Consider the following 27,001-nt stretch of genomic DNA (forward strand, 5'->3'; position numbering starts at 1 on the left):
AAGCAGCCAACTGCACAATGACTGGCACGCCTGTTCCCTGAGTGCTCAAAACGCACGCACATAGCGATACCAACAGCTGTGCTCCTGCCGCGCCTGCCCACACTTTCCAGCGGTTCCCGGGACCGGCAGCAGATATGCTCCTGGCTCCTGCGCGCTCCTAACGCTGTGCTCCATTCGCTACCAGGGGTCCTCTGCACCCCCTGCAGGCGGGGCAGGAGCGCCCGCGGCACCGCCGTGGCTTCGGTAGTTCCCGACCGGCCCGCCGCCGCCGCCGCGTGGCCCGGCCCGGCCGTTCGACACCGGCTCTTCCGGGGGGGGGAGTTGCGGGGGCCGATTCCGCGGGACCGTGTCCGGAGGCTACTCGTGCCCCCGCAGCACGAGCCACACAGCCAGGTAAGAGCGCGGCCCCGGCTGCTGCGGCTTCCGTCTCCACCGGTAAGGGCCTTGCGGCGCCGCGGCCGTCGGCTCTCACCACCACCGGCTGCCCCGGAGCGGCCGCGAAGAGAGGCCCCGGGCTCCGCCCGCTGGAGGCGGGACCCGCGCTCCACCCGGCGCCGACGCCAGCGTTTACAGCTCGCCGGCAACGAAATCCCTCGCGCGCATCTACGCTCGGTAACGGGCGGCACTAGGGGTGCGGGAGCGCGGGGGCCGGACAGCGGCCTCGTCTCGGCGGCGACGCGCGCGCGCACACACGCGCCCGGGCGGAAGTGCGCACCAGCGAGAGTCCGTCAGCCCCGCTGCACCTAGAGCGGCCCCGGAAGTCCTCGGGGCTGGGCCTCGGCCAACTTCCGGCCGCGGCGTGCGGGCGGCGCTGCGGGCTTTGTCGGCGGGCCGTGCTTTTACCGCTGGTCGCCGGGTGAGTGGGTCGTGTCCGGCGGAGGACGGGCGCGGGGCGGTGGGGTCCGCCAGGCCGGCAGGTGTCGTGGGCGCCGGGCGCGGCCCGCCCCGCGCGGGAGTCCCGGAGCCGGGGCTTCGGTGAGCCCGCCTCCGAGCAGCCGTCGCGGCCTCCCCCGCGCGGCTGCCGGGGCCGCACCTTCTCTCCCTGGGGGCCGTCATGGGAGCAGATATTCGGGTCCCAGGCCGTGGAGCCTCCAGCTTAAGCGCCTTGCGCCGCAGTGCTCAAGTCGGCTAGCTCCTCCGGGGTGACCTGGGGGAGGAGGTGAGGGCTGCAGGTAGCGCTGCTGTTGCGCTCTCAGCCTGTCCCCTCTCTCTGGGGCCTCTGTGCTGGTGGGGGTGCAGAGCCAGCACCCCGTGCCCTGGCGGGGGTAGGGTGCAAAGGGAATTGGGCCTGAAGAATTCTCTGGCGTGGAGAAGTGGTTGGCTGCGCTGTTCTAGCTCTTTCCTAAGGGTTCCCATCCCTCTAGAAGTCTATCAATCCCAGTGGCTGACTGCTGATGTCAGGAACGGTTTACCCTCGCCCCCTCCGTCCCCCCCTCAGAGACTGGTTACTTCATGGTGTCGAGATCCTCGACCGGGAGCACGCCTGAGGTTTCCCAGGAATGTTAGCGGGAGGCAGGCTTGGACCTCAGCAAGTTTGTGTGTAGAGGTTGTGCTCATAATCGCTCTTTGGCATGTCTTTTTTCCCCGTGAGCCAGTCCCAGTGAATGATAGAGATAAGTGTCTCTTGCCCGCATGGGATCCGAGATCCTCATCTAACCTAGTCTTCAGGTGATAGCCTGCTCCCTGTCCACAGATATGGAACCTTTGACCCTGTTAGAGATGTAGTATTGTAACTGTGTTCACGACGCCAAGAACCACAGAATCTCTTTTAAGGGAGATGTGGAGAAAAATTAGGGGGAGGGATTGCTCGTTTTTTCACAAGCCTGCACACGCAGCCCCGGCCTCTCCTGAAGTGATGGGGATGGATGGCTGACTCCTGGAAAGGTCTTGGGGGTGATGTGGAGACAGGACGGAGCTGAAAAGGCCCAGACAACAATCGTGAGCCACAGGTGGAAGGGGCGGTGGGGGAAGCAGCTGACCCAGAGCGGGGCAGTGCCATCGAAGCGGTTCAGGGAGCCGTCAGGCATGTCCACTGCCGCCTCAGGTCGTGGAAGGTGACTGGCGTAAGGTCACTGGACTTGTCGGGAGAGGAGAAGGCCGTCAGTATCCTCGGGCAGAGCCCGGGGAGCAGGAACCAGAGGACTGTGGGGTGGGGTGGGGAGGAGGGGACAGCAGCTAGTTTGGCCTGAAGCCGGTCACCTGCCTGGACCTCCTGGGTAGTTGTGAGGCGAACACGAGGAAACCAGAAACAAGACACCTTGCGGAGTGACCGGCACGTACCAGCTTCTCCGTTTCCTCCCTAATTACAGAGGTGCAGGTTCTCCAGGAGTTGTGCTTCGTGTCTCGGTCAGGTGCCCCTTGCCCCCGTTATTACCAGTGGTGAAGCTCGGACAGCGTAGTGCTTCCTTTCTTTAGGCTGTAAGCCGCAGACGGCGACTCTGGGAGCCTGTGAGCCCGGGGCCACGGTACCCTTGACCAGTGCCTGCCTCAGTGCCCCTCTCTTTCCACCCCAGGGCCGTTTGGGATTGCTCACAGGTTCCTGCTCCAGGTTAAGATCCCACTTCTTTTCCAACACCAAGGATTTTCCCTTCTCTCTCAACGTCAAGTGTGTATTTACACGTGTTACATTTTACCCGGCAGATTCTATGTGTTCTAACAGAAAGGTGGGCCATGTTAGCTCAGTGTGTTGTGGGGTCAAAAGCATGCTGTATTTTTACTTCCTTTTGTGCATGTCACTCAGGTTTCTTTAAGTGAAAGTGTATCGGTGTAATTTTGCTTGAATTCACAGAGGAAAACAGCTAAGCAGAAACCGAAAGAAGGCTGATTTTCAGATAAATGTTTATTCAAAGCAAGGTTTAGCTCTCTGATGTTAAGAAAAAAATATGAGGGGCACCTGGGTGGCTCAGGTCATGATCTCACGGTTTGTGAGTTTGAGCCCCTTGTCAGGCTCTATGCTGACAGCTCAGAGCCTGCTTGGGATTATCTCTTTCCCTCCCTCTCTCTCTGCCCTCCCCCCTGGCATGCACACGCGTGCTCGCACTCTCTTAAAAATAAACGTTAAAAAAATTCTGAACACCATTAAAAAACACTTTTTTTTTTAATGTTTATTTCTGAGACAGAGACAGAGCATGAGTGGGGGAGGGGCAGTGAGAGAGGGAGACACAGAATCCGAAGCAGGCTCCAGGCTCCGAGCTGTCAGCACAGAGCCTGATGCAGGGCTCGAACTCACAAACTGTGAGATCATAACCTGAGCCAAAGTCGGACGCTTAACCAACTGAGCCACCCAGGTGCCCCCCCCCCTTTTTTTTTTAATTAAAAAAAAATTTTTTTTTTGAAATGTTTTTATTTTTGAGAGTGAGAGAGCTTGAGCGTGGGAGGGGCACAGAGAGAGGGAGGGACAGATCTAAAGTGGTTCCAGGCTCTCAGCTGTCATCACAGGGTCCCAGGCAAGGCAAAAAACACATTTTTAAAGCTATGTTCTCGTAGACAGATGAAAGCTTGTTTGCAGGGAGTTCAACAGTCCTTTTAAGCATAAAAATCAGAGGACATTACTTTCAAGACCAACAAAACCCCAACATTTTACTGCCACCTTTGTTAATTAGGATAAGTAAGACTTAATCTATAAGCTTACTTCTGTAATACTCATTCCACGTGATCCGAGCAAAGCATAGCATCCGTAATGGCGACAGATAACACTTGGGAAAAAAAATCTTTTGCGTTAGGGACATGGGCGCTGGAGGAAGACAGATCGAGATTTGAACCTCAATGCTGCCTCTTACTAGTTTAGTGACCTTGGGCAATGGACTTTCTCCCTTAGCCTCTGTTTCCTCATCTGTAAACTAGAGTAAATACCCAGGGAACACCTGCCTCATAAGGCTTAGAGGAGCGCGTGACACAGTGGGAGTCAGGTGCTGGGCACTGTGCCTGGTGGGGCTCGAGGGGCCCTAATAAATAGTGCCCCTCCTCCCCTTCTGAGCTCTGAACCAATGAGGCATTTGAGCCCACCGCCGCCTTCCCACTGGCAGAGGCTGGGCCAGAGCAACAGTCAGACTGTGGCGCCCTCTGCCGGGAAGCCCTGGCGGCTCAGAGGGGAGGGGCCGGCCGGGCCGAGCGAGCCCGCCTGCTCTTCCCCAGCCCTCGGATCCTGCTGACTCCCTCCATCTCTGGGGGGCAGACAGCCCCAGGCAGGTGGGCAGAATACCTCAGGGAACGTGCTTCCTCGGGACACCAGGGGCGCAGCTTGGCACCCCAGGGGCACGGGGACGGATGTGCCTTTCGTGTCAGAACCGAATATGGATTCAGTCACTACCTACTACCTACGGTGGTGAAACCCTTCAGAGAACGAGGTGACATCTGTGTGGATGGACTGGGGCGTCGCACGATCTGTTGTAAATGGGACGGTTGCAGATGGTGAATTCCGTTCTTATTTTTGAAAATCGTGTGTGCCTGAGTAAGTGGATATGTTTTTGCACAAGTGCACGGCATTTGTGCAAGCAAAATGTGAGTGAATGCGTGTAACCAGAACAGCTAATGGGGGCAACCTGTTGAATTGGTGGGGGTTTTTTCTGTGTCTATATCGCCTACACTTTATTATTTGAAATACTCTCACGGGATGTATCTTACGTTTGCAGTGGCTGAGAATTAAAAGGATGTAAAAGTAGAACAGGATGTAAAACTGAGCCGTGTGGTCCTGATTTCATAAAAATACTAGTGCAGAAAAAATACCAGAGAGAAAGTGCTAACTGGTAATCTTAGGTTTAAAGATCATTTTATTTTTTTGTTTTCAGTCTTTCCATTGTCTCCGTTTTCTCAGTTGGCATAATTTATCTCGTACCTTTAAAAACTAACTAGTTAAGGGGCGCCTGGGTGGCGCAGTCGGTCGAGCGTCCGACTTCAGCCAGGTCACGATCTCGCGGTCCGTGAGTTCGAGCCCCGCGTCAGGCTCTGGGCTGATGGCTCGGAGCCTGGAGCCTGTTTCCGATTCTGTGTCTCCCTCTCTCTCTCTGCCCCTCCCCCGTTCATGCTCTGTCTCTCTCTGTCCCAAAAATGAAAAAAAAAAAAAAAATTATAAAAAAAAATAACTAGTTAAAAGTAATTTTTATAAGCAGGAGCAAGATATTTTTAAATCATGTTAGTGAGCTGGCTCAGGAGAACACGGTCAGTGAGCGCCAGCAGGCCGGCCTCGCGTGGCCCGGGTCCGCGCTGTGCCGAGCAGCGCTGCTGCGGGGAACCGTGTTGGCAGACCTCACGCAGACGTAGTGCCTGACACACACTTGTGCTCAGCTCCTTGTCCTCAGCGCCAGTTATTGGTACGTGGGCTCAGTTTCTTTTTCATCATTGGGAGCACCGCGTCTGAGTTCGGGTCGTTTATTAGCGTTACTTAGGCATTATTCAAGTTGCCGTAACAGAGATTCAAAAAACTTGACTTCGGGGCGCCTGGGTGGCGCAGTCGGTTAAGCGTCCGACTTCAGCCAGGTCACGATCTCACGGTCCGTGAGTTCGAGCCCCGCATCCAGCTCTGGGCTGATGGCTCGGAGCCTGGAGCCTGTTTCCGATTCTGTGTCTCCCTCTCTCTCTGCCCCTCCCCCGTTCATGCTCTGTCTCTGTCTGTCCCAAAAATAAATAAAAAACGTTGAAAAAAAAAAAAAAAAAACTTCTCGTTGCGTTTCACTTACCTAGGCGGCTCTGGCCCTCAAGGCCTCTGGGGGCCTGGCTGCTTTGCCACATCCACATGTCACCATGGGTGGAGGTAGGGACCCCGCACACATCCGTTCCCTTCCCGTGTCATTGGCTGGAACCTGACCTCGGGACTCGACCGAGTGCAGTCGTTTGCTGGGCGGCCACGTGCCCGCTCAGATGTTAGGTGGGAAGCAGGGATGCTGGGCAGTCTTCAGACTGTGGGATGAAGACTGTGGGATGAAGAGGCCATAGCTTACCCTCTCCCCCACTGCTTTGTCCCACACACCAGTCACTTCCTCTGGCCCAGATGGGCGGGCGTGGCTTTCTCCACCAGGCGCCGGTGCGGTCGTTTGTACTCAAAACTCACGCGAGTCCTGGCTTCCCTGAATGCTACGCCTGCACGGGTTCCCAGTGGAATCTGCAAACGTGTCCTGAACAGGCGGCCACTGAAGCAGTTCTAGGACCCGTGAGCCAGCAGTCACACTCCTGGGTGTATACCCGGCAGAAGCGACCTGCATCTCCGGGAGTGTTTACCGCAGCTTTAATTGTCATCCAGACCACAGACACCTGAGGCGTTGGTGAGACGTGGAGAAGCGAATTGTGACCTGTTCGTGCAGCGGTATGCTGCGTGTCACTGGAGAGCGTGAGCTGTCGTTGCCTGCCGTGGTGATGACTTTCACGGGCGTGGTACTGAGCCAAAGCAGATACGTTGCTGGGGGAGCGATGGAAATGTTCTGGAAGTAGACAGTGGTGGTGGTTTTGCAATCTGAGGAATATTCTAAAAAACTCTTGCTTGTGCACTTCAGGATGGTGAGTTTAGGGGTGCATAGGTGGCCCAGTCAGTTAAGTGTCCAACTCTGGATTTCCCCTCAGTCGTGATTTCATGGTTCGTGGGATCGAACCCTGCATCAGGCTCTGCGCTGACAGCAAAGAGCCCGCTTGGGCTTCTCTCTCCTCCCCAACTTGGGCGCATGCGCACTCTTGTGCTGTTTCTCAAAATAACACGTTTAAGATTGTGAGTTATAACTCAAAAAAAATGGGTGTGTGTCGAATAAAAAGCAGACACAAACACGTATGATTCCATTTAAATGAAATATCGTGTTTGTGTTTTTTCATTTGTTTGTTCTTTTTTTAAAAAAAATTTTTTTTTAATGTTTATTTATTTTTGACAGACAGAATGCGAGTGGGTTAGGGGCAGAGAGAGAGGGAGACACAGAATCCGAAACAGGCTCCAGGCTCCGAGCGGTCAGCACAGAGCCCGACGCGGGGCTCGAACTCACGAGCTGTGAGATCATGACCTGAGCCGAAGTCAGACGCTCAACCGACTGAGCCACCCAGGCGCCCCTGTATTTTTTCATTTTTAAGTAAACTCTGTGCCCAGCATCAGGCTTGAACTCACGTGCCCAAGGTCAAGCGTTGCAGGCTCTGCCGACTGAGCCATTAAATGGGCACAGTTCTCCTTTACTTACAGAAGTGGTTGCCCTTGGAGGGAGAGCCTTTGGGAAGACAGAAATGTTCTGTGTTGGCCTGGTGTCGTTAAACAGGTGTCACAAGGAGTTCGTCGAGATGTGTGCGCTTTGTACAAGCTGCGGTTCGCATCAAAGAGAAAATTGTGTTGAAAAGACGCCCTTCCTGGGCCAGAGAGCACGTGTTGCCTGGTCGCTCCCTCTCCTTTCTGCTCCTGTTCCACCCGGCCCCCAGCTTCGCCCTCAGAGGCAGGTCCTTGTCCTTGATGGCCGCGTTGAAAGTGGGTCTGGAGGGCGTCCCTTCACAGGTTTGCGCAGCAAGGTCTGCTTCCCACTGGTGCAGCTTAGGGGCAAGAAGTGATTGTTTGGGGTCACCTTGGATGGAGCTCCCTGGAAGTGGGCTTACTCTGTAGAGTTCTCAGGTGATACATCTGTGAGAAGGGCTGGATCAGGCGGTGGGGTTGAAACTGAGGCTGCGGCCGTTCCCGGTGGAGCTGTGGGGTTGGGACCACACTTCAGGTGCCCCAGATGGAAACAAGGACCTACACTCTGGGTTCCTGTGATTGGCCAAGCATTGGCTGTGGTGTGGTAGGCATCTGAGACGGCCGTCCAAGATCCCTGGCCCCTAAGGTGCACACACCTCCTCCCAGCTGCCTTGGAGGGATTTTGCGGTTGTGTTTGAGGTCCCGAGTCAGCCGGTGTAAGGCGGGGAGGCTCTCAAGGTGGACTGACCGAGTCATGCATGCCCTTGGAAAGTAGTTTTTTACAGGTGGTGGCAGAAAAGAAGTCAGGGGTTCTATGCACTGTTCCTGCCTGAAAGATTCAGGTGTCCCTGGGGGCTGACAGCAGCTTCCAGCTGACAGCTGGCAAGGACTCAGGGAAAGTCCTGGGGTTGTAAGGAACTGATTTCTACTGACATCTGAGTGAGTTTGGAAACAGGTTTCCCAGCACTTCCAGATGTGACCTCAGCCTGGCTGACACCTTGTGTGGCCCTGAACCGGGGTCTCAGTCACTCTGGGCTGCGCTCTGACCTTCAGAGGTGTGAGATGTCAGATGTGCTGTCTTGTGCTGTGTTCGTGGCGCATTGTCACAAGTGATGGACAACTAAGAGCGGGCCTTCAAAGGGAGGGTCGTGACCTTGTGGGGAGGCAGAGTCCTGCCTACAGTTGGTTCCCAGTGTGAGAATTTCAAAGCTGGGGATGGGAGTGGGCATGGCACCCTGGCACCCCTGACTGCACAAGCTTTCCCACAGCAACAGACCAGCGGGACGCAGAGCTCCATGTAGGCCATCAGCACCCTGTGCCCCTGCGTCCCCTTCCAGTTCTTACCTTCTCCCTAAAGGTCATCAGGGTCTTAGGTCTCCCACACGGATCACTTTTGTCTGTTGTTTTCTTCTAACTTGATATAAACAGAACCCTACAGTACGAACTCTCTTGTGACCAGCTCCTTCTGCTGAACATTGCATCTTGAGATTCATCTTTGCTTTTGTATCTAGCAGGTTTCTTTCATTGCTGCGTATTCTTCCCTTGAGGGAGTACTCCTCAGTCTATCCATCTCTCTGTTGGTTATTTTGGAGGTTATGAATGGTGCTGCTGTGAACATTCCAGCTCTAGACTTGTGCAGGAGAGGCTTGGTGTCATTGAGCGGATGAGAGGGGTGGGTTTTAGTGCCCAGGTAGTGCCCAGGATCAAGGGCAGTGTGACCATATAAGAAGGGAGGGCCTGATGTGGGTATAGACAGGTAGGCTGGTAGATGCAGTAGGAGAAAGTTGACACTGTCATCTCATTGCTTCTGTCTTACTGAAATAAGCAAGGGCATCAGCTGAGAGGGAGGAGGGGGAGTATTGGACATTTGGGAAGAGAGGACAAAAGGGGTGGTCTTGTAGGAGAATAAGGAAAGTAGAGATTGCTGGTGGCTCTCAGGGCCCTGGTAGGCAAGGGGTTGTAAATGTACAGAGAGCTCAGTTGGCGTAGATGCAGACGCAGAACAGGAAGCAAGTGGAATTTAACCCACATCGGGATTTTCCCACGAAAGTGTGGTAGAGGAGGGGCAGGGAGAGTTAGGACTAATATGCAAGAAGATGGTTATAAAATATGACCAAAGAGAAACACGGTACCATAGACCATGTGATCTAAGCTGGGTACAGAGGAAAGGGAGGACAGTGAAGGGGTGGTAAGGTCAATACTTTTGTTTCTTTGGAAATATGTCTTAATTTTTTAATGGATCCAAGCCACATCCCTCCCCATTAGTCTGTCCCCAGAGTTGGGTGTTGGAGGTGGAACCCCAGAGAAGCCTTCTCAGGTGGGTGAGGCAGGTGGCTGAGATGCATGCTGGGATGTCCACATGTTGGGTGGGGAGTGTGAGCAGGGGAAACATTCCTCCCTCCCACTCTTTGGATGTGTGTTATCGTCCACTGCTCCAGCAGATTCCTGTCTGTTGATAAAGGGAAAAGATGATCTTTTCTCCTTTATTTCAGATTCTGACCTAGGAACTTGTGACAAAGAAGGTGACTCTGGAGCCCGAATTTCTGAGGATGGAAATCTGCCTAAGACAATGGCAGAAACACTCACAGTGATGGAGCCCCCTGCCACTGAGTCTCAGACACTCCCCGAACCCGGATTGGGGGAGCTGTTAGGAAACCCAGAAGGGCAGAGCCTGCGGAGCTGTCCCCCTCAGGAGGGAGGTTTCAGGCAGGTGACAGTTACCCACTGGAAGATCCAAGCAGGAGAGACAGCTCGGGTGGGCAGTAAATCAGGAGAAAGCCCAGTTCTGGGCTCAAACCTCCTCCTCCTCCAGAGAGAGCTTGTGGAACGGGAAGCCCACCAGTGTGAGACTTGCGGCCAGACCTTCCCATTTAACGCAGACCTTGTAGGACATCAGATTGCTCATTCTGGGGAGAAATCTTGCAGGTGTGAGCACTGTGGGAAAAGCTTCAGCCAGAGCTCCCACCTTGCTGAGCATCAGAGAGCTCACACTGGAGAAAGACTCTATGTGTGCAACATGTGTGGGAAGGACTTCATTCACTACGCAGAACTCGCTGAGCACCAGAGGGCACATGTGGGAGGAAAGCCGTTCCGATGCGTGCAGTGTGGGAGAGCCTTCCATCACAGCTCAGACCTGGTTCGGCACCAGCGAGTTCACACCCGGGAGAGGCCTTTCGAATGTAAGGAGTGTGGGAAAGGCTTCAGTCAGAGCTCCTTGCTTATTCGCCATCAGAGAATTCACACAGGAGAAAGACCCTATGAATGTAACGAGTGTGGAAAGTCCTTCATTAGGAGCTCAAGCCTTATTCGACATTATCAGATCCACACAGAGGTGAAACAGTACGAATGTAAGGAGTGTGGGAAGGCTTTCCGTCATCGCTCAGACCTCATTGAACATCAGAGAATTCACACTGGAGAGAGGCCCTTTGAATGTAACGAGTGTGGGAAAGCCTTCATTCGAAGCTCAAAGCTTATTCAGCATCAGCGAATCCATACTGGGGAAAGGCCTTATGTATGCAATGAGTGTGGGAAGCGCTTCAGCCAGACGTCAAACTTTACTCAGCATCAGAGAATTCACACTGGAGAGAAACTCTATGAATGTAATGAATGTGGGAAAGCTTTCTTTCTGAGTTCGTACCTTATTCGACACCAGAAAATCCACACTGGAGAGAGAGTGTATGAATGTAAGGAATGTGGGAAGGCCTTTCTCCAGAAAGCCCATCTCACTGAACATCAGAAAATCCACACTGGGGATAGGCCCTTTGAATGTAAGGACTGTGGGAAGGCTTTCATTCAGAGCTCCAAACTGCTTCTACATCAGATTATTCATACTGGAGAGAAGCCCTATGTATGTAGTTATTGTGGGAAAGGCTTTATTCAGAGGTCAAACTTCCTTCAACACCAGAAAATTCATACTGAAGAGAAACTCTATGAATGTAGTCAGTATGGGAAAGATTTCAGCTCGACCCCAAACTTTAAAAATAATCAAAGTGTTCACCAGGAGGGACTTCCCTTGAATAAGACCACCATACACTTGGGTGAGAAGTCTGCAGGTCACGGGGAATGTACAGCTGACTTATAAAATAGCCATTCTCCAACTCACTGGGTGATGTTTAGAAGGGAGCGGCACAAGGTCACGTGATTCCGTTCATGTGACTCGGGATGTGTCAGCATTTTCCAAAGTCCTAGGCGGGGCTGCTTTCAGAGTGGGCTGTCCCCTGCTGGCGTGCAGCGGTGCTGGGCTGCTGTCCTCAGCTAGGAATGTGTGACCTCAGGAGAGCCACGAGACTGCACAAGTGACTCTGGCCTGGAACGGTGCTGGGGGAGGAGCTGGGTCTCAGAGAAGGTTCTGTATTTTATTGCACAATTACAGGTCACCCCCGAGTTAAAGCCTTTTTAAGGCAGAATTCTGAATCTAATCTCAATACTTAAGAGAATATTACATAGTAAATTTTGATCTATTAAAAAGGCAAGTTGAGAAAGATCTTTCTTCTTTACAACCACAAACTGGCTCCCTGTCGTCCTTAGGATACTTCCCAAGCTCCCACTCCTGCTTTCTAAGACCTTTTTGCTTCCTGAAGTTGCATCCACTGTGTAACCACCTGCCACGTGATTGGTGTTGTGGCGACGCTAACTGCTCGACGCTCCCACTGGGCCTAGCTGCTCCTCGTCTTTGTCCTTGTTTGAGTGCTCCCTGCCCCCCACCTGACTGACTCCTCAGGTATCGCGTCAGGCTCAGCCAGCCACTCTCCCTCTGTGCTTGTGTTGCTGGGAGCACTTCTGTTACTGCCCTTTGTTCTGTCAAAGTTACGTTGTTTATCTACTATCTGTGTCATCCTTACCCTGTTGGCTCCTTAAGGACATGACCGTAGCTGACTGACTTATGTGTCCCTGTATCTGGTGCAGGACAATAAAGAGCACACCCCACATCTGTGTGTGATTGGCACCCCTCTTGCTTTGTCCTTTCTGTACTGCTATGTTTGAAATTTTTAGTTCTTGTTTCGTAACAGCATAGTTCGCTGGTCTACAGGAAGTATCTTGTCTCTCAGCCCTGTTGATACCTTCTGCTTGTCCTTAGAAGTGGTAAGCAACAGCTAGTGTAAGACTAGCACACCTCATATTTATTGCCTTTAGAGCTCACCCTTGACTTGTCCACTTGGTTTTGGGGAGTGCTGTCTTCACTTGGTTGCCTGTGTATCTTTCTGATCCGCTCTGATCCGCTCTGATCCAACGCACCGCACGAGGTTTTGTCTCAGTTCCGTGATTGACCTCATCGCTTCTGGTCTCTCCACCTGCTTTGTGGCTCACTTTGGCATTTATTTGAAAATGTAGTGATTTAGAAGGACCAGTGCCGAACCCTAGGAAAACAGATGAAGCTGTTCAGTCTGCTGGGGAAGACAGATCACACACAGCGTTAAGTTTGAAGTAGAAGTCCCCGGTTGTGTAGGACGCAGGTAAGGAGGGGACTAGTTGGGCATGGAGGGTCTGGGACAGCTTCACAGAAGAGGTGATGCCGGGACTGAAAGAACCGTGGCAGCTCGAGAAAGAGAGTGACCTGGAGAGGACCCTGCAGGACAGGGAGGCGGTGGACTCCTCTTTTCGCAGCTTTCGTGGCACGGTAGTTAACAGCGCAGAACTTGACGGTTGTTTGCCTCTGAATTTCTTTTCTCTGACATGAACCAAAACGACCGGTTTTGAAATGACCTAAACCAATTTTGTTTTGCCTGTGAGGGCAGATTTTGAGTTCTTAAATTCCAGCAACCCTAGAAGCCTCCAGGGGTAAGTGATCAAGGGGGGCATACAGCGCTGCATCTTCTGGAAAACTCCTCATCACTAGAGATGTTTCACGTGGTACAGAAGAGAGTCCCGGACCACTCGCGTAACCTTTGGTGAGGTCCAGTCTGCAGACAGTAAAACGCCTATTTAAAGTGTACAGGGTTTTGAGAAACCGTATACCTGTGTAACCACCGTTAGAATAAAGAAAAATAACATTTTTATCACACAGCATTGTTCCCTCTTGCCCTTTCCCGGTTAATCCTACCCTGGTCCCAAGTAACCGCTTTCCGTCAGTGTAGATTAGTTTTGCTTGTTGTAGGGCTTCACGTTAAATGGACCCGAACAGTATATAATACCGCGTGTCTTCACTTCCTTTGCTTTAGCATGTTTTAAGGACTCGACCAAGTAGTTATGTGTTTCGGTATCTCTCTGCCGAGTAGTGTTCCGTTGTGTGGACAAACCATTTGTTCTCATCCACATGTTGATAGAAATTTGGGTTTCCAGATTTCTTACGAATAAAACTGCTATGAGCATTTGTGTAAAAGTATTTATTTGGAAATGCCTCTTTATTTCTCTTCAGTGAATGCCTAGGAATTTACTTTCTGAGTTATAAGTGTATTTTTAACTTTATTTATTTTTATTTATTTTTTTAATGTGTGTTTTTGAGAGAGAGAGAGAGAGAGACAGAGCGTGAGTGGGGGAGGGGCAGAGAGAGGGAGACACAGCTCCAAGCGGGCTCCAGGCCCTGAGCTGTCAGCACAGAGCCCGACGCGGGGCTCAAACTCATGAACCGTGAGATCATGACCTGAGTCGAAGTCGGACGCTTCACCGACTGAGCCACCCAGAAGCTCCAGTGTGTTTTTAACTTTATGAGAAATTGCCAAAAAGTTCTCAATAGTGATTATACCATTTCGTACTCCTGCCACACTCCTCTGAAATGTAATCCATCCTAGTTGTGTGTGATGGTGTATTTGTGTTCCTAACTTGTATTTGTCCGCTCAGTGATAGCATTGAGCATCTTTTCGTGTACGTGTTGCCATTACCTATCATCTTTTGTGATGTGTCTACACACCTTTTGTCCGTTTTTAAAAACTTCATTTAATGTTTTATTTATTTTTTGGGGGGAGGGGGGGCAGAGCGAGAGGAAGACACAGCGTCCAAAGTGGGCTCCAGGCACTGAACCGTCAGCACAGAGCTGGACACGGGACGCAAACTCACCACGAGATCGTGACCTGAACTGAAGTCACGTGCTTAACCGACTGAGCCACCCAGGTGCCCCACCTTTTGCCCATTTTTTAAATTGGGTAGTTTGTCTTATTACTGACTTGTAAGAGTCTTTTCTATATTGTAGGCAAGAGTCTTTTTTCCAAATATATATTCATTACAAATACTTTTAATCTTTGGCTTGCCTTTTCATTTTCTTAATGGTATCTTTTTTTCTTTTCCTTCAAATTTGTATTTAAATTCTAGTTAGTTAACATGTAGTGTGACAATTGGTTTCAGGAGTAGAATTTAGTGATTCATTACTCACATGTAACACCCAGTGCTCAAAACAAGTGCCCTCCTTAATCGCCACCACTCATTTAGCCCAAATGGTATCTTTTATTTTTTTTTTTTTAATTTTTTTTTTCCAACGTTTTTAATTTATTTTTGGGACAGAGAGAGACAGAGCATGAACGGGGGAGGGGCAGAGAGAGAGGGAGACACAGAATCGGAAGCAGGCTCCAGGCTCCGAGCCATCGGCCCAGAGCCTGACGCGGGGCTCGAACTCACGGACCGCGAGATCGTGACCTGGCTGAAGTCGGACGCTTAACCGACTGCGCCACCCAGGCGCCCCAAATGGTATCTTTTAAAGATCAGATTTAAAAACCATTTTATTAAGTCTACAGTTTACCAAACTTTTCTAGTTTGTGCTTTTATTTTTTTTTTTTTTGAGGAGGAGGAGGAGGAGCTTGCTTTATTGGGGGGGGAGCACAGCACGTGGCCAACAAATGAAGGCAGCCCAGTAGGCACCCTACACGTCAGCTCAGAAAGGGACACGGGAAGTTCTGCTAAGAAAGATCAACTGGAACGTGGGTTCCTCTGGGCGGCTTCCCAGCCTCATCCCTCTGAGGAGTCGGGACACTCCCGACCGTTTCCTTGAAGGCAAATATGGTCACTACAGGTAGAGCCCCTCGAGGGCCTTTTTTTTTTTTTTCCTGATTCTCTTTTTTAAATTTTTTTTAATGTTTATTTTTGAGAGAGAGAGAGAGCACGAGCATGGGAGAGGCAGAGAGAGAGGCAGACACAGAATCTGAAACAGGCTCCAGGCTCTGAGCTGTCAGCCCAGAGCCCAACGCGCGGGGCTTGAACTCACAAACCTGAGCTGAAGTTGGACGCTTAACCGACTGAGCCACCTGGGCGCCCCGGCCTTCTTGTTTTTTATAAAGAGCATTTTCTTTAGACTTCTTGAAGTCTTCATTTGTTACTTCCATTCTGCATTCTCTCTAGGCCATCAGACCACCCTCCGTGCAGATTGCCTTGATGTCAACCCTGGAGAGGTCATCTTTAGCCATGATCAAGTCGTCCAGGGTCACATCATCGGCCGGCGTCCTCCTGCTCGTGTGGATCTGAAAGATGCACTTCATAGTCTTTTCATGAGGCGAGGGGAACTCAGTTTTCCTGTCAGTGCGGCCTGGTCTGATAAGTGCTGGATCCAAAGTTTCTGTTTGCTCTGTGGCCATGATCACTTTCATGTGACCCCTTGAATCAAATGCACCCAACTGGTTCAGCAGTTCCAACATTGTTCGTTGAATTTCTCTTTCACCACCGGAATTTGAGTCCTATCTTTTTGTTCCAATGGTGTCGATTTCATCAATAAACACGATGGATGACGTGTTGTTCTGCGGCTCAAAACAATTCCCGAACGAGTTTGGGCCCATCACCCAGGTGCTTCTGAGTAAGTTCAGAGCCAACCACTCTGAGGAAAGTGGCTGAGGTTTGGTTTGCTACTGCTTTGGCCGATAAGGTTTTACCTGTGCCAGGTGGTCCATAGAGAATGACCCCCTTTGGGGGCTTTATACCCATCCCTCCATAATATTCAGGATGAGTGAGAGGAAGCTCCACAGATTCCTTAATTTCCTGAGTTTGGTTGTCCAACCCCCCAGTGTCAGCACAGGTTTCCTGGGGGGCCTTTGCTACCTTCATCACTGTGACCAAGGGATCTGTGTCATCGATGACCTGTACCTTGTGGTTGAGCAGGACTGAGCAGCCTGGTTCCAGGAGGTCCTTGTCTACAAAGGAAAGAATACTGATGCAGTGTTCTGAGCCCACAGATGTGGACACAGTGGCACGATTGCCCTTGATGATCTCTTCCAGTGTTCCTACCAACCCTGGGGTCCCCCTCAGGTCGTCCACCTTTGACCTTTTTTCCTCTTGCTTTTCTTCTAAAGGCTTCGTTTGTTCCTGATCTCTAATGAACTCATTCTCCCTGAGAAGAGAGTCATTCTCTCTCTAACCTCGGTAGTTTTAAGCGGCACTGAGTGTGATGTGTCACCGGTGGCAGCTTGCTGGCAGCATCTGGTCCCTTCTTTTTCCCCACTCTAGTTGGCACAGGAGGTTTGTGTTTCTTTTTCTTGTCCCTGTCATCCTTCTTGCCACCTCCAGGGCCATGACCACCACTCTGACTGACCTATCTTGCTTTGGCCACTCGAACTGCCACTATGGAAAATGCATCTCTTGTTTATGTTTCTTGAGTTCTGTCTCGGTTTTGAAAAATCTATTTTCCAATTGTTCTTGTTAGTGTGTGGAAATACATTTGATTTTGCTATGCTGACCTTGCATCCTGCAACCCAGGTGGATTCACGTACTGGTTCCATGAATGATTTTCTAGATTCTCTGGCATTTCTTATGCAGATAATCAAAGAATTTTCCTTCCTCCTGTATAATTTTTATAGACCTTATCCCCCCTGCTTTATTTCGCTGACTACAGCGTCTTGTACGATTTGCGTTAGAAGTGATGAGAAGACATCCTTGTTTGGTCTTGTCTTGATATCAGGATAATGTTGCTTTCAAAGAGTGGTGAAGCATCCTACCCACATCTATTTTCTGAAGTCGTTTGCATAGTAATTTATTTTTTCCTTAAATAATGTGTGATAGGTTTCACCAGTGAAACCCTGGGGATTTCTTTCTGAGAACATTAGAAATTCAAATTTTTTTTTTTTTTTTTTTTTGAGAGTGCATGAGCAGGGGAGAGGGGCAGAGGGAGAGAATTAGTTACATTTTAAATGATTTCCCTCCTTCCTGGTATTGGTGATTGGTATCTTCCACTTTTTGACCAACGTGGCTAGATATTTACCAATGTTATTGCTGCTTTCAAAGAAACAGCTTTTGTTTTCCTTGATCTTTCTCTATTGTTTGTCCGTTTTGTGTGTCATCGAAATAGAATCGTTATTTGTTTCCTTCCGCTTTGAACTAATTTCCCCTTTTCTGGCTTATGGAAGTGGAAGCTTACAGCATTCGTTTTAGGTCGTTCTTCTTTTCTCATGTGAACACCGAGAGCGGTTTTCCTCTAAATACTGTACCAGCTGCACTCCGTCAATTTTGACACGTTGTTTTCGTCGTCATTCCTAGTTTCCTATTTCTCTTGGGAGTTTTTCTTTGACTATGACTTATGTAGAAGTCTGTTTAACTTCCAAATACTCGGGGCATTTTCCAGTTATTTTTATTACTGATTTCTAGTTTAATTCCATTGTCTAATCAGACAACATGTTCCATGTATTAACTCTTTTCGATTTAATACTTGTCTTACAGCCCAGATGGTGGCTTATCTTGCTGAGTGCCCCACGTGCCCCTGTGACACACTTGCATCCTGCTGGTGTCAGATGTTAGGATTCTGTGCACGTCAGGTCAGTCTGTCTGATAGGCTTGTTCATGTGTTCTGTATCTTTCCTGATTTTCTTTCTACTTTTCTGTCACTGAGAGAGGTATGTTGGACTCGCCAGTTATAATTGTGGATTTGTCTTTCTCCTTTGATGTTGTCAAATTTTATGTATTTTGCACCTCTGGTTTCAGTTACATAAACATTTAGATTTGCCGAGTTTTTAAAAATTTTTTAAATCTTTATTTTTGAGAGAGAGAGAGAGAGAGAGAGAGAGACAGAGTGTGAACGGGGGAGGGGCAAGGAGAGAGGGAGACACAGAATCCGAAGCAGGCTCCAGGCTCTGAGCTGTCGGCACAGAGCCCGATGTGGGGCTCAAATTCAAGAACTGTGAGATCATGACCTGAGCCGAAGTCGGACGCTTAACCGACTGAGCCACCCAGGCGCCCCCCAATTTTTTTTTTTTAATAAAAAATAAAAATAAAAGTATCCATCTTTGGTGTTTTTTAAAAACCCAAAATTTGATGCTAATGCAGCTGTTTTACGCTTATGATTAGTGCTTCTAGGATACAGTTGTACTTTTTTCTTTTAATCTATGTATGTCAGCGTATTTAAAGTGTATTTCTTGGAGGGATGCCTGAGTTGCTCAGTTGGTTAAGTGTCCAATGCTTGGTTTTGGCTCAGGTTATGATCTCATGGTTTGTGACTTTGATCCCTGCATTGGGTTCTGCACTGACAGTACAGAGCCTGCTTGGGTTTCTCTCTCTCTCTCTCTGCCCCTCCCACATGTGTGCTCTCTCTCTCTCTCTCTCTTTCAATAAAGTAATAAACATTTTTTAAAAATAAAGTGTATTAAAAAAATTTTTAATGCTTATTTATTTTTGAGACAGAGCATGAGTGAGGGAGGGGAAGAGAGAGAGGGAGACACAGAATCCGAAGCAGGCTCCAGGCTCCTAGCTGTCAGCACAGAGCCCAACACGGGTCTCGAACTCACAAACCATGAGGTCATGCCCTGAGCCAAGCTCAGACACTCTACCAACTGAGCCCCCAGGCGCCCCGGGCTTGCATTATTTCTGATGAAAATGTTGCAGTCGTTCTGCCTTTGTTCTTTTCATAATGTCTTTTTTGCCTCTAAGTGCTTTTAAGTTTTTATCAACGAGGGGTGCCTGGGTGGTTCGGGTGGTTAACTGTCTGACTTTGGCTCAGGTCATGATCTCCTGGTTCGTGGGTCGGGCTCTGCATTGACTGTGCCTTGCCTGCTTGGGATTCCCTCTCTCTCCCTCTCACTCTGCCCCTCCCCAGCTTGGGCTTCTTTCTCAAAATAAATAAACTTAAAAAAGGAAAAAAAAAAAAAAAAGGTTTCATCAGTGGCTTTCAGCCATTTGGTTATGATGTGCCTTGCTGTGTTTTTGTTACTATCCGGATTGGAGTTTATTGGTTTCGAATTTGTTGGCTTTGGATTTATTATTGTCGTCAAATTTGAATGTTTTCCGTTACAGGCTCCGTGTGGTGGTGGGTGGGGTTGGGTGGTACAGCAGCTAAGTCTTTCCTGCACTGGGGGGTGGTGGTGGTGGGCACGTGCTATGGACCAAGTTGTTGGGAAGTGGCACAAGGGGGGAGCTGAGCGCATGTAGTCCTAGGTGGGGAAAGAGGGGGTTGGGGCTAGAGTCTACGGACCCCAGGGTATACAGGGACTTTGATCAGGACTTGGGCTAAGAGGTCTCCCACTGCGCTGGACCGCTGGAATCCAGTCATTCCTTATGCCACTGTCCCCGCACCAAGGGAAGGAGCCAAAGGCACATGCCTGAGCGTGTGCCCTCCTGGGGAGGGTCTCCGGTCTGTGAACCGGGTCCGCTGTGCTTTCTGTGTGGGGTCTGTACCCTCTCCCAGCTCTTCCTGGGATGGCTCTAGCCCTCTAGGTCAGCCCTCTGGGGGTCCCCCACTCCCACTTGGTGGGCTAGGTCTCCCCAGCTGCCTGACGTTTGGCAAGTACTGGGATAACGGCAGCTGTGTCCCGTGCAGAGGGAATGAGGTAGAGACCTCAGGAGAAATAAGATTGGCCCTGGCTCTGGTTCAGCATCACCTGGGGGGCTTTAACAGCCCCTGGGGTGGCCCTACTGGAGCCCAGGCTGATGTAATTAGCTCAGGCATCCTCCACAGTCACGTTTTTAATCTTCTACTTTTTGTGATAACGGTAGATTCATGCCCGTGTGTAAGACGTAATACAGAGTTTCCGTGTTCTGTTTACCCCAATGGCAATGGCGGCATCTTGAAGACCACAGTGCAACAGTACAGCCAGGAGATTGACATGGACATCTTCAAGATACAGAAGAGTTGCTTTCCAGGAAGAACTCTCACTATTTTATATCCGTACTCACTTCCTTTCTGCCTTCAACCCGTCCTTCTCAGCTAGCAACCATTAAGGTTTTCTGTGTCTATGATTTTGTCATTGCAACAATGTTATATAAATGGAACCATACAGTATTATGGACTTGACCTGTTGGGGCCAGGTTACCTCCAGCTTCCATGGGTATAAAATCTGGTGTAGGTAGTAGCATAAACAGACATTTATTGGAGTAGAGCAAAGCCCAGAAATAAACTCTTCTATATATAGTCAGATGATTTTTACCATGGGTGCCAAGAACATTCCGTGGGGAAAGGACAGTCTTTTCAACAAATGGTGCTGGGAGTACTGGACATCCACATGCCGAAGAAGGGACATTGGGCCCTTATCTAACACTATGTAAAAATTAACTGCGGGTGGGGGCAAAAGCAACGGCTGGCTCGGAGCAGTAGCCTCGCAGTGGCCTTCGAGGGGTCCTCCAGCCAGTGTTGCCCCCACCCCAGTCTCCAGCATGGGAAGTATCTTCGCAAACCTCTTCAAGGGCCTTTTTGGCCAAAAGAGAGACGTGCATTCTCATGGTGGGCTTGGACGCTGCAGGGAAGACCACCATCCTGTACAAACTGAAGCTGGGTGAGATGGGGACCACCATTCCCACCACAGGCTTCCACGTGGAGACCGTGGAGTACGAGAACATCCGCTTCACCGTGCGCGACGTGGGCGGCCAGGACAAGATCGGCCCCTGTGGCGCCACTATTTCCGGAACACACAAGGCCTCATCCTCCTGGTGGACAGCAAGGTCAGAGAGGGCGTGAAGGAGGCCTGTGAGGAGCTCGTGACGATGCTGGCGGGGGACGAGCTCAGGGATGCCGTCCGGCTGGTGTTCACCAGCAAGCAGGTGTGTGCGCCCGTGTGCCCCGGCCATGCGGGGTGGGAGGTGGGGAGGGGTGGTCCCCGTGGACCGCTGACCCGAGGTCGCCGGGCCTCGCCCACCAGGACCTCCCTAAGGCCATGAAGGCGGCTGAGTCTATGGACAAGCTGGGCCTGCACTCGCTGTGCCACAGGAACCGGTACATTCGGGCCACCTGTGCCACCAGCAGGGACAGGCTCTATGAGGGACTGGACTGGCTATCCAATCAGCTCCAGAACCAGAAGGCAGCCCCCCCCCCCCCCCATGTGCTTTCACTCCCTCAGCCTGCAAGGGTCAGGTTTGCCAACGAAACAACGACCTCTACTTTTTTCTCTCTTATTTTGATAAACACTGAAGAAGCTGGAGCCGCTCAACTTTATCTTGGGGAAATCCTCAGAACTGGTTTATTTGGTGTCGTGGAACCTCTTACTGCTTTCAATACACGATCGGTAATCAACTGTTTTGTATACTCATTTCCAGTTTTCATTTCGACAAACAAGCACTGTAATTATAGCTACTAAAGTCTCTTAACTAGTAAAATAAATAATAAAAATAAACATCAAAATTAATTGCAAATGAATCAAACACCTAAACTTAAGAGCTAAAGCCATAAAACTCCTGGAAGACATAGGGGAGAAGCTTGACGACACTGAATCTGGTGATGACTTCTGGATACGCCACCAAAAAGCACAGGCAACAAAAACAAAAATAGATCTATGGTACTTCATCAAAACTAAAAACTTGTGCATCAAAGGGCACTATCAACAAATAAAAAGGCAACCGAATGGGAGAAAAATATTTGCACATCACATATCTAATAAAAGATTAATACCCAGAATATATAAGGAACTCCTAAAAACAGCAACAACAAAACCGAATTTGAAAATGGGCAAAGGACTTCAACAAACATCTCTCCAAAGAAGATATTTGTGGGGCTTTTTTTAAAGTTTACTTATTTATTTTGAGAAAGCGTGAGTGCCAGCAGAGGAGGGGCAGAGAGAGGGAGAGAAGAAAATCCCTAGCAGGCTCTGCGCCGTCAGCACCAGAAGCCAATGTGGGCTCGAACTCAAGAAGCCGTGAGATCTTACCGCTTCTCGACCTTTTGGCTAAGATCAAGTGAAGAAGCCGTGAGATCTTGACCTGAGCTGAAATCAAGAGTTGGACACTTACCCAAATGAGCCACCCAAGAGCGCCTCAAAGAAGATACTTGAACGGCCAATAATCACTCGAGAAGACATTTGATATCCTTAATCACTATGTGAATGAACATCAAAATCACAATGAGATGCTACCTCACACCCACTGGGATGGCTAGTGAGAAAAATAAGTAACAAGTGCTGGCGAGGATGTGGAGAAATCGGAATCCTCGTGCGCTGCTGGGGGAATATAAAGGTGCGGCCCCTTTGGAAAACAGTATGGCTGGTCCTCAAAAATGTTTAAATAGAACTACCATTCGACCCAGCAGTTCCACCTCTGGGTACATACGGAAGCGAAAGGAGGGACGTGCGGAGATACTTGCACACCCAGGTCCACGGCACCGTTATTCACAACAGCCGAACGACGGAAGCCATCCAGCTGTCCTCAAGGGATGAGTGGATAAACAAAGGGTGGCTTATCCATACAATGGAACACTACTCAATCTTAACAAAATTCCAGGCACAGGCTGCAACATGAGAGGGGAGGACTTCTGCCGGGTGAAAGAAGCCAGTCACGAAGAGCCCAATATTGCACGATTCCACTTAATGTGAGGCATTTAACCATTAAGACCAGAGGGCGAATAATGGTTGCCAGGGACTGAGTGGGGGGTAGTGGCTGTTTTATGGATACACAGTTCCTCTTTTGCGAGATCCGGAGTTTGGAGCTTAAATGCAAAACACTGTGGCGTACCTAATACTAGTGCACTGTGCAGTCAAAACTAGTTAAGACGGTCAATTCTAAGTTACGTGTGTTTCAGTTAAAAATAAGGCTAACTGGCCGGGCGGGTTGGGAGCGCGCACCGCAGGGCGCGGTGGGCGGCGGAGCGGGCGTCCAGGTGGCCCCAAGGGAGGCGGCCACCTGCCCACCACGAGGGTCCCAGAGGGACTGCGGGCTCTGGAGACGGGCCCCGGGCTCCAGTGGGTGACTGATGGACACCGCAGGACCCAGGGGGAAAGACGCGGCCTGAGCGGCTGGACATGAGCGGGGGGGGGGGGGTGGGGGGGGGGACACCCGGTACTGAAAGCTTCGAGAAGCGGCGCCATGGCTGTATTAGTCGCGGGTCCACACAGCACCACGCACACCTGGCGAAGGGGCCGGAGACGCCGGAGCGCCAGCCACTGTAGAGACGCGGCGGGGAGCGAGGCTGGAAGGTGGAGGGGCTCCGCCGGGGGGTGGGGACAGCTGGGGGACGGGGAGGGGGCCCGGGGTACGGTCGCTGCGGCCCACTGAGCGGCCACCTCGCCCGCCTGGCCGCCCGCGCGCACCACCGAGACGCGCTTCCGAGCAGGGCGGGAGCGCCGCTTCCGGCGGCGGGAGGAGCACTTCCGCTGGGGAAGTGGGCGGTGGCCTCGGCGGGGCGGGGCGCTCCTCGGGCGCGGACAGAGGGCGTGCCCGAACGGCTCCGCCGGGACCGCGACTGTCGCGCCAAGGGCGCAGTGTCCCAAGTCCCCGGCTCTCCACGCCCAGCTCTCTGCTCCTCCCGGCGGCCCCACCGGGAAGGTGGCTGTCCCCAGGTGGGAGCCCTTTCCTCCCGCCCGCGCTCCGCCACCGCAGACGCCTAGTGTCCTCGCGGCTGGCGCGCCCCGTTCCCGCCCTCGGGATCGGCGGCCGGCGCCTCACCGTCTTCCCCACCCGACCCGCTGCCCTCCGAGTTGTCCACCCCGAGGGACCTTTCCGAAATGGAACTTCTCTCGGTGCTCTCCGGGGCTCCTCCCTCTCCGCGCTCCTCGCCACGCCGCGGCCTGGACGGCTGCGGTGCGGGGGGCCTTGGCTGCGGTTCCGGCCGTCGTTCGTGCGGTGCATCCCCTTCCCCCTGTTTTCAGCTCACGGGGTCTCACCGGTGGTGGCGCGCCCTGGGCGCCCTGTTGGTGGGGCTGCGCTCAGTACTTCGCGGGGATGGTCATTAAGCCCCGAGGGGAGCTCAGTGTCTCCTCTCCTCTAAGTTCTTGGGGACGCGTGTTGGGCGTTTAGAGACCGTCGTGGGTCTTTTAGTGAAACCTTCAAATATTTTGCTCATTTTAAGCTTTCTTTTTATTTCTGTTATTCATTTGTAGGATTTCTAGTTCTGGATAGGAGCCTTTTCTTTTTTTTTTTTTTCAACGTTTTTTATTTATTTTTGGGACAGAGAGAGACAGAGCATGAACGAGCATGAACGGGCATGAACGGGCATGAACGGGGGAGGGGCAGAGAGAGAGGGAGACACAGAATCGGAAACAGGCTCCAGGCTCCGAGCCATCAGCCCAGAGCCTGACGCGGGGCTCGAACTCACAGACCGCGAGATCGTGACCTGGCTGAAGTCGAACGCTTAACCGACTGCGCCACCCAGGCGCCCCTGGATAGGAGCCTTTTCTAAGATACGTGTATTGAGACTATTTTCTCCCAGGCTGCGACTTGCTTTTTCATTGAACTGTCTTTTGATAGGCAGAAAATTAAAAAATTTCTTTGTTTATTTATTTTTGAGAGAGACAGAGTGCGGACAGGGGACGGGCAGAGAGAGGGAGAAACAGAATCCGAAGCAGGCTCCAGGCTCTGAGCTGTCAGCACAGAGTCAGACATGGGGCTCAGACTCACAGACCACAAGATCATGGCCTGAGCTGAAGTTGGAGGCTTAATCGATTGAGCCACCCAGGCACCCCAAATGTTGTGTTTTTAAGGGAACTTGTTGGCATACTTTTACTCCTCGTGGCTCTTTATGATACTGTTAATGTCTGTACGATCTATAGTGAGATCTCTTCCTTTCATCCCTGGTGGGTAACTAGGCATTTTCCTCCAGGTGGTTTGTCTTTTCTCAGGGTATCTTTGGGACTGACCTCTCCTGCATCTTGGGGCTCTGTCCTTTACTTAGCAAAGACACAGGCGCACACGGCAGCAGGAAACTCGGTGACTCCGAGGAGGATGGCTGTCAACAGAGCTGGGGGCAGAGGCTGGCACTGAGCAGACCCTGGCTGCACAGCTTAGGGGAGGCTGTGGCTGAGTCCCAAATCCAGTGAGCAACAGACAAGTTCTAGAGGAAGAATAGTGAAGAGTGACAGGCTGCCCCACCCCTGCTTTGGGAGAAGGCAGTGACGGGTCCCTGTCTATGGGAAGGTGCGTGAGAACATTCACATGTGCAGGGCGCAGGGTTCGGGCTGTCCTGGTCCTGTCTCCACATGAGGACAGGGCATCCCATCTGGTGCCCACGCCGGCCACGCGTCCCCATCGGTGTCTTAGAACCCTGTGCTGACAGTGCCGTCGTGCCATGCAACCTCCCCAACTGAATTCACTCATGGGCACCGCGTCATGCCTTTACTCGTCTACAGTCACACTGTGTGCGCTTTGGGAACATTTGTTCCCAGTGCTATGTGGCCAGACGCTGGCAGGTGGTCAGAAAGGCCTGTGTGGGCAGGAGCCTGGGTGGTTCTGGCGGGTAAACCTCCAAGTCTTGATCTCAGGTCGTGAGTTCAAACCCCACATTGGGCTCCATGCTGGGTGTGGAGCCTACCTAAAAAAAAAAAAAAAAAAAAAAAAAAAAAAAAAATCCGTATTAGGGACGCATTTGCATGTTGACCTATTTGTGGGTGAAATGACAAGGTGTCGGGGATTTGCTTTAAAATTCTAATAAAAAGAAGACAGACAAAACCATATTGGCAGTATGAGCTGTTGAAACTAGTTGTGTCTGAAAAGTTTCTTCTTTTTTCTTCTTTTACTGGATGTTTATATTTTCAGTTCATTAGTATGTACTGAAGATGATCGAAAACAGCCGTTAAGTCCTTAAGTGACAGTGCTGGGCCATTCGGCTCGGTCAGCGGCCCGAACACAGCACCACAGACCGGGTGCTGTAAGCCACACGTTTGTTTCTCGCGGCTCTGGAGGCTGGGAGTCTGAGAGCGGGGCGTCGGCACGGTCGGGTGCGGGGGAGGCCCCCTTGCTGGTGTGCAGACGGCCGCCTCCCCGCTGTGGGCTCAGGGGGTGGGGGGAGCTCTGGTGTCTGATCTTATGAGGGCACTTAGCCCGTCGGGGGTGCCCCACCCTCATGACCTCATCTAATCTAATCACCCCCAAAGCCCCACCTCCAAGTACCATCCCATTGGGGTTAGGGCTTCAGTGTAGGAATTTGGCGGGGGGGGGGGGGGGGGGGAGACAACTCATTCCATAGCAGAATCTTCCCTGGGTCAGTCCTGGCCCGCAGACCAGCTGGGGAAGGCCTTGCTCCTGCAGGACAGGCGCAGCATGGCTACTGAAGCATAGGGCCTGGGTCCTGAGGCCCCCAGAATGAATGGAAATCCGCCCAGCGGAGTGCGTGGGTGTCTCTTGTTCATAGAATCCAAACGTTTGTAGCAGCGTTTGTATTTCTTTTCCAGTTCAGCGCAGTCGGGCAGGGGAGTGCCCGGTTTCTTGCCCCCGACCTGTGGAGCTGTAAGGGCCTTCACGGGACATCCAAGTGCAGGTTCTACTGGCCCGTTCCCCATCTTTGGGCAGTAAGCGCTAAGGCAGGCGTGCTACGGACTTGAGCTGTATCCTGCAGAAACCGGCTGGCTGTGTGTCGGGGTCACCGGTTTCTGGTTTTTCGTCTTTCACTTCATGATGCGATGGTGTGGAATTAAATACGAACAACGCAGAATTATGCGATTAGCTACATTCCCTCTGACAACAGCTATGGGCCGATCCCAGTGGGCCACCTTGGCGCTTCGTGGCAGTGGGACGGTGGGAGCGTCAGGCTCCCAGTGGCCCCTCGTTCACCTGTGCCGGCTGCCGAGGCCGCAGCTGTGGGGCGAGTCCCAGTCTGTCGTCTGTGCTCCGCTTTGGGGCTGT

The 27,001-nt window shown here is 51.4% G+C and overlaps 1 protein-coding gene and 2 pseudogenes across 2 annotated transcripts; 2 read left to right on the forward strand and 1 right to left on the reverse strand.

Annotated features, from left to right (window-relative positions):
• The first annotated feature begins 297 nt into the window (after window positions 1-297).
• Window positions 298-13,451, forward strand: ZNF623 (zinc finger protein 623). 2 transcript variants are annotated; one of them, XM_058699330.1, is made up of 2 exons: window positions 298-393; window positions 9,622-13,451. In XM_058699330.1, exon 2 carries the CDS (start codon window positions 9,699-9,701, stop codon window positions 11,208-11,210), a length of 1,512 nt encoding a protein of 503 aa, XP_058555313.1. In that variant the 5' UTR covers window positions 298-393; window positions 9,622-9,698; the 3' UTR covers window positions 11,211-13,451. The 2 variants fall into 2 exon arrangements, with proteins under 2 accessions (XP_058555313.1, XP_058555312.1); XM_058699329.1 differs by lacking the exon at window positions 298-393 and adding an exon at window positions 733-856.
• A 1,925-nt stretch (window positions 13,452-15,376) lies between these two features.
• On the reverse strand, window positions 15,377-20,290 carry LOC131494557 (26S proteasome regulatory subunit 4-like; annotated as a pseudogene).
• LOC131494758 (ADP-ribosylation factor 1-like) lies at window positions 19,357-22,972 on the forward strand (annotated as a pseudogene).
• The last annotated feature ends 4,029 nt before the right edge of the window (window positions 22,973-27,001 follow it).

The sequence above is a fragment of the Neofelis nebulosa genome, chromosome 14, assembly GCF_028018385.1.
Source record: "Neofelis nebulosa isolate mNeoNeb1 chromosome 14, mNeoNeb1.pri, whole genome shotgun sequence".
NCBI classification, from domain to species: Eukaryota; Metazoa; Chordata; class Mammalia; order Carnivora; family Felidae; genus Neofelis; species Neofelis nebulosa.

Bases quoted from the DNA above. Each gene is read 5' to 3' on its own strand.
- ZNF623 (XM_058699330.1), top strand. From the start codon at position 9,699: ATGGCAGAAACACTCACAGTGATGGAGCCCCCTGCCACTGAGTCTCAG.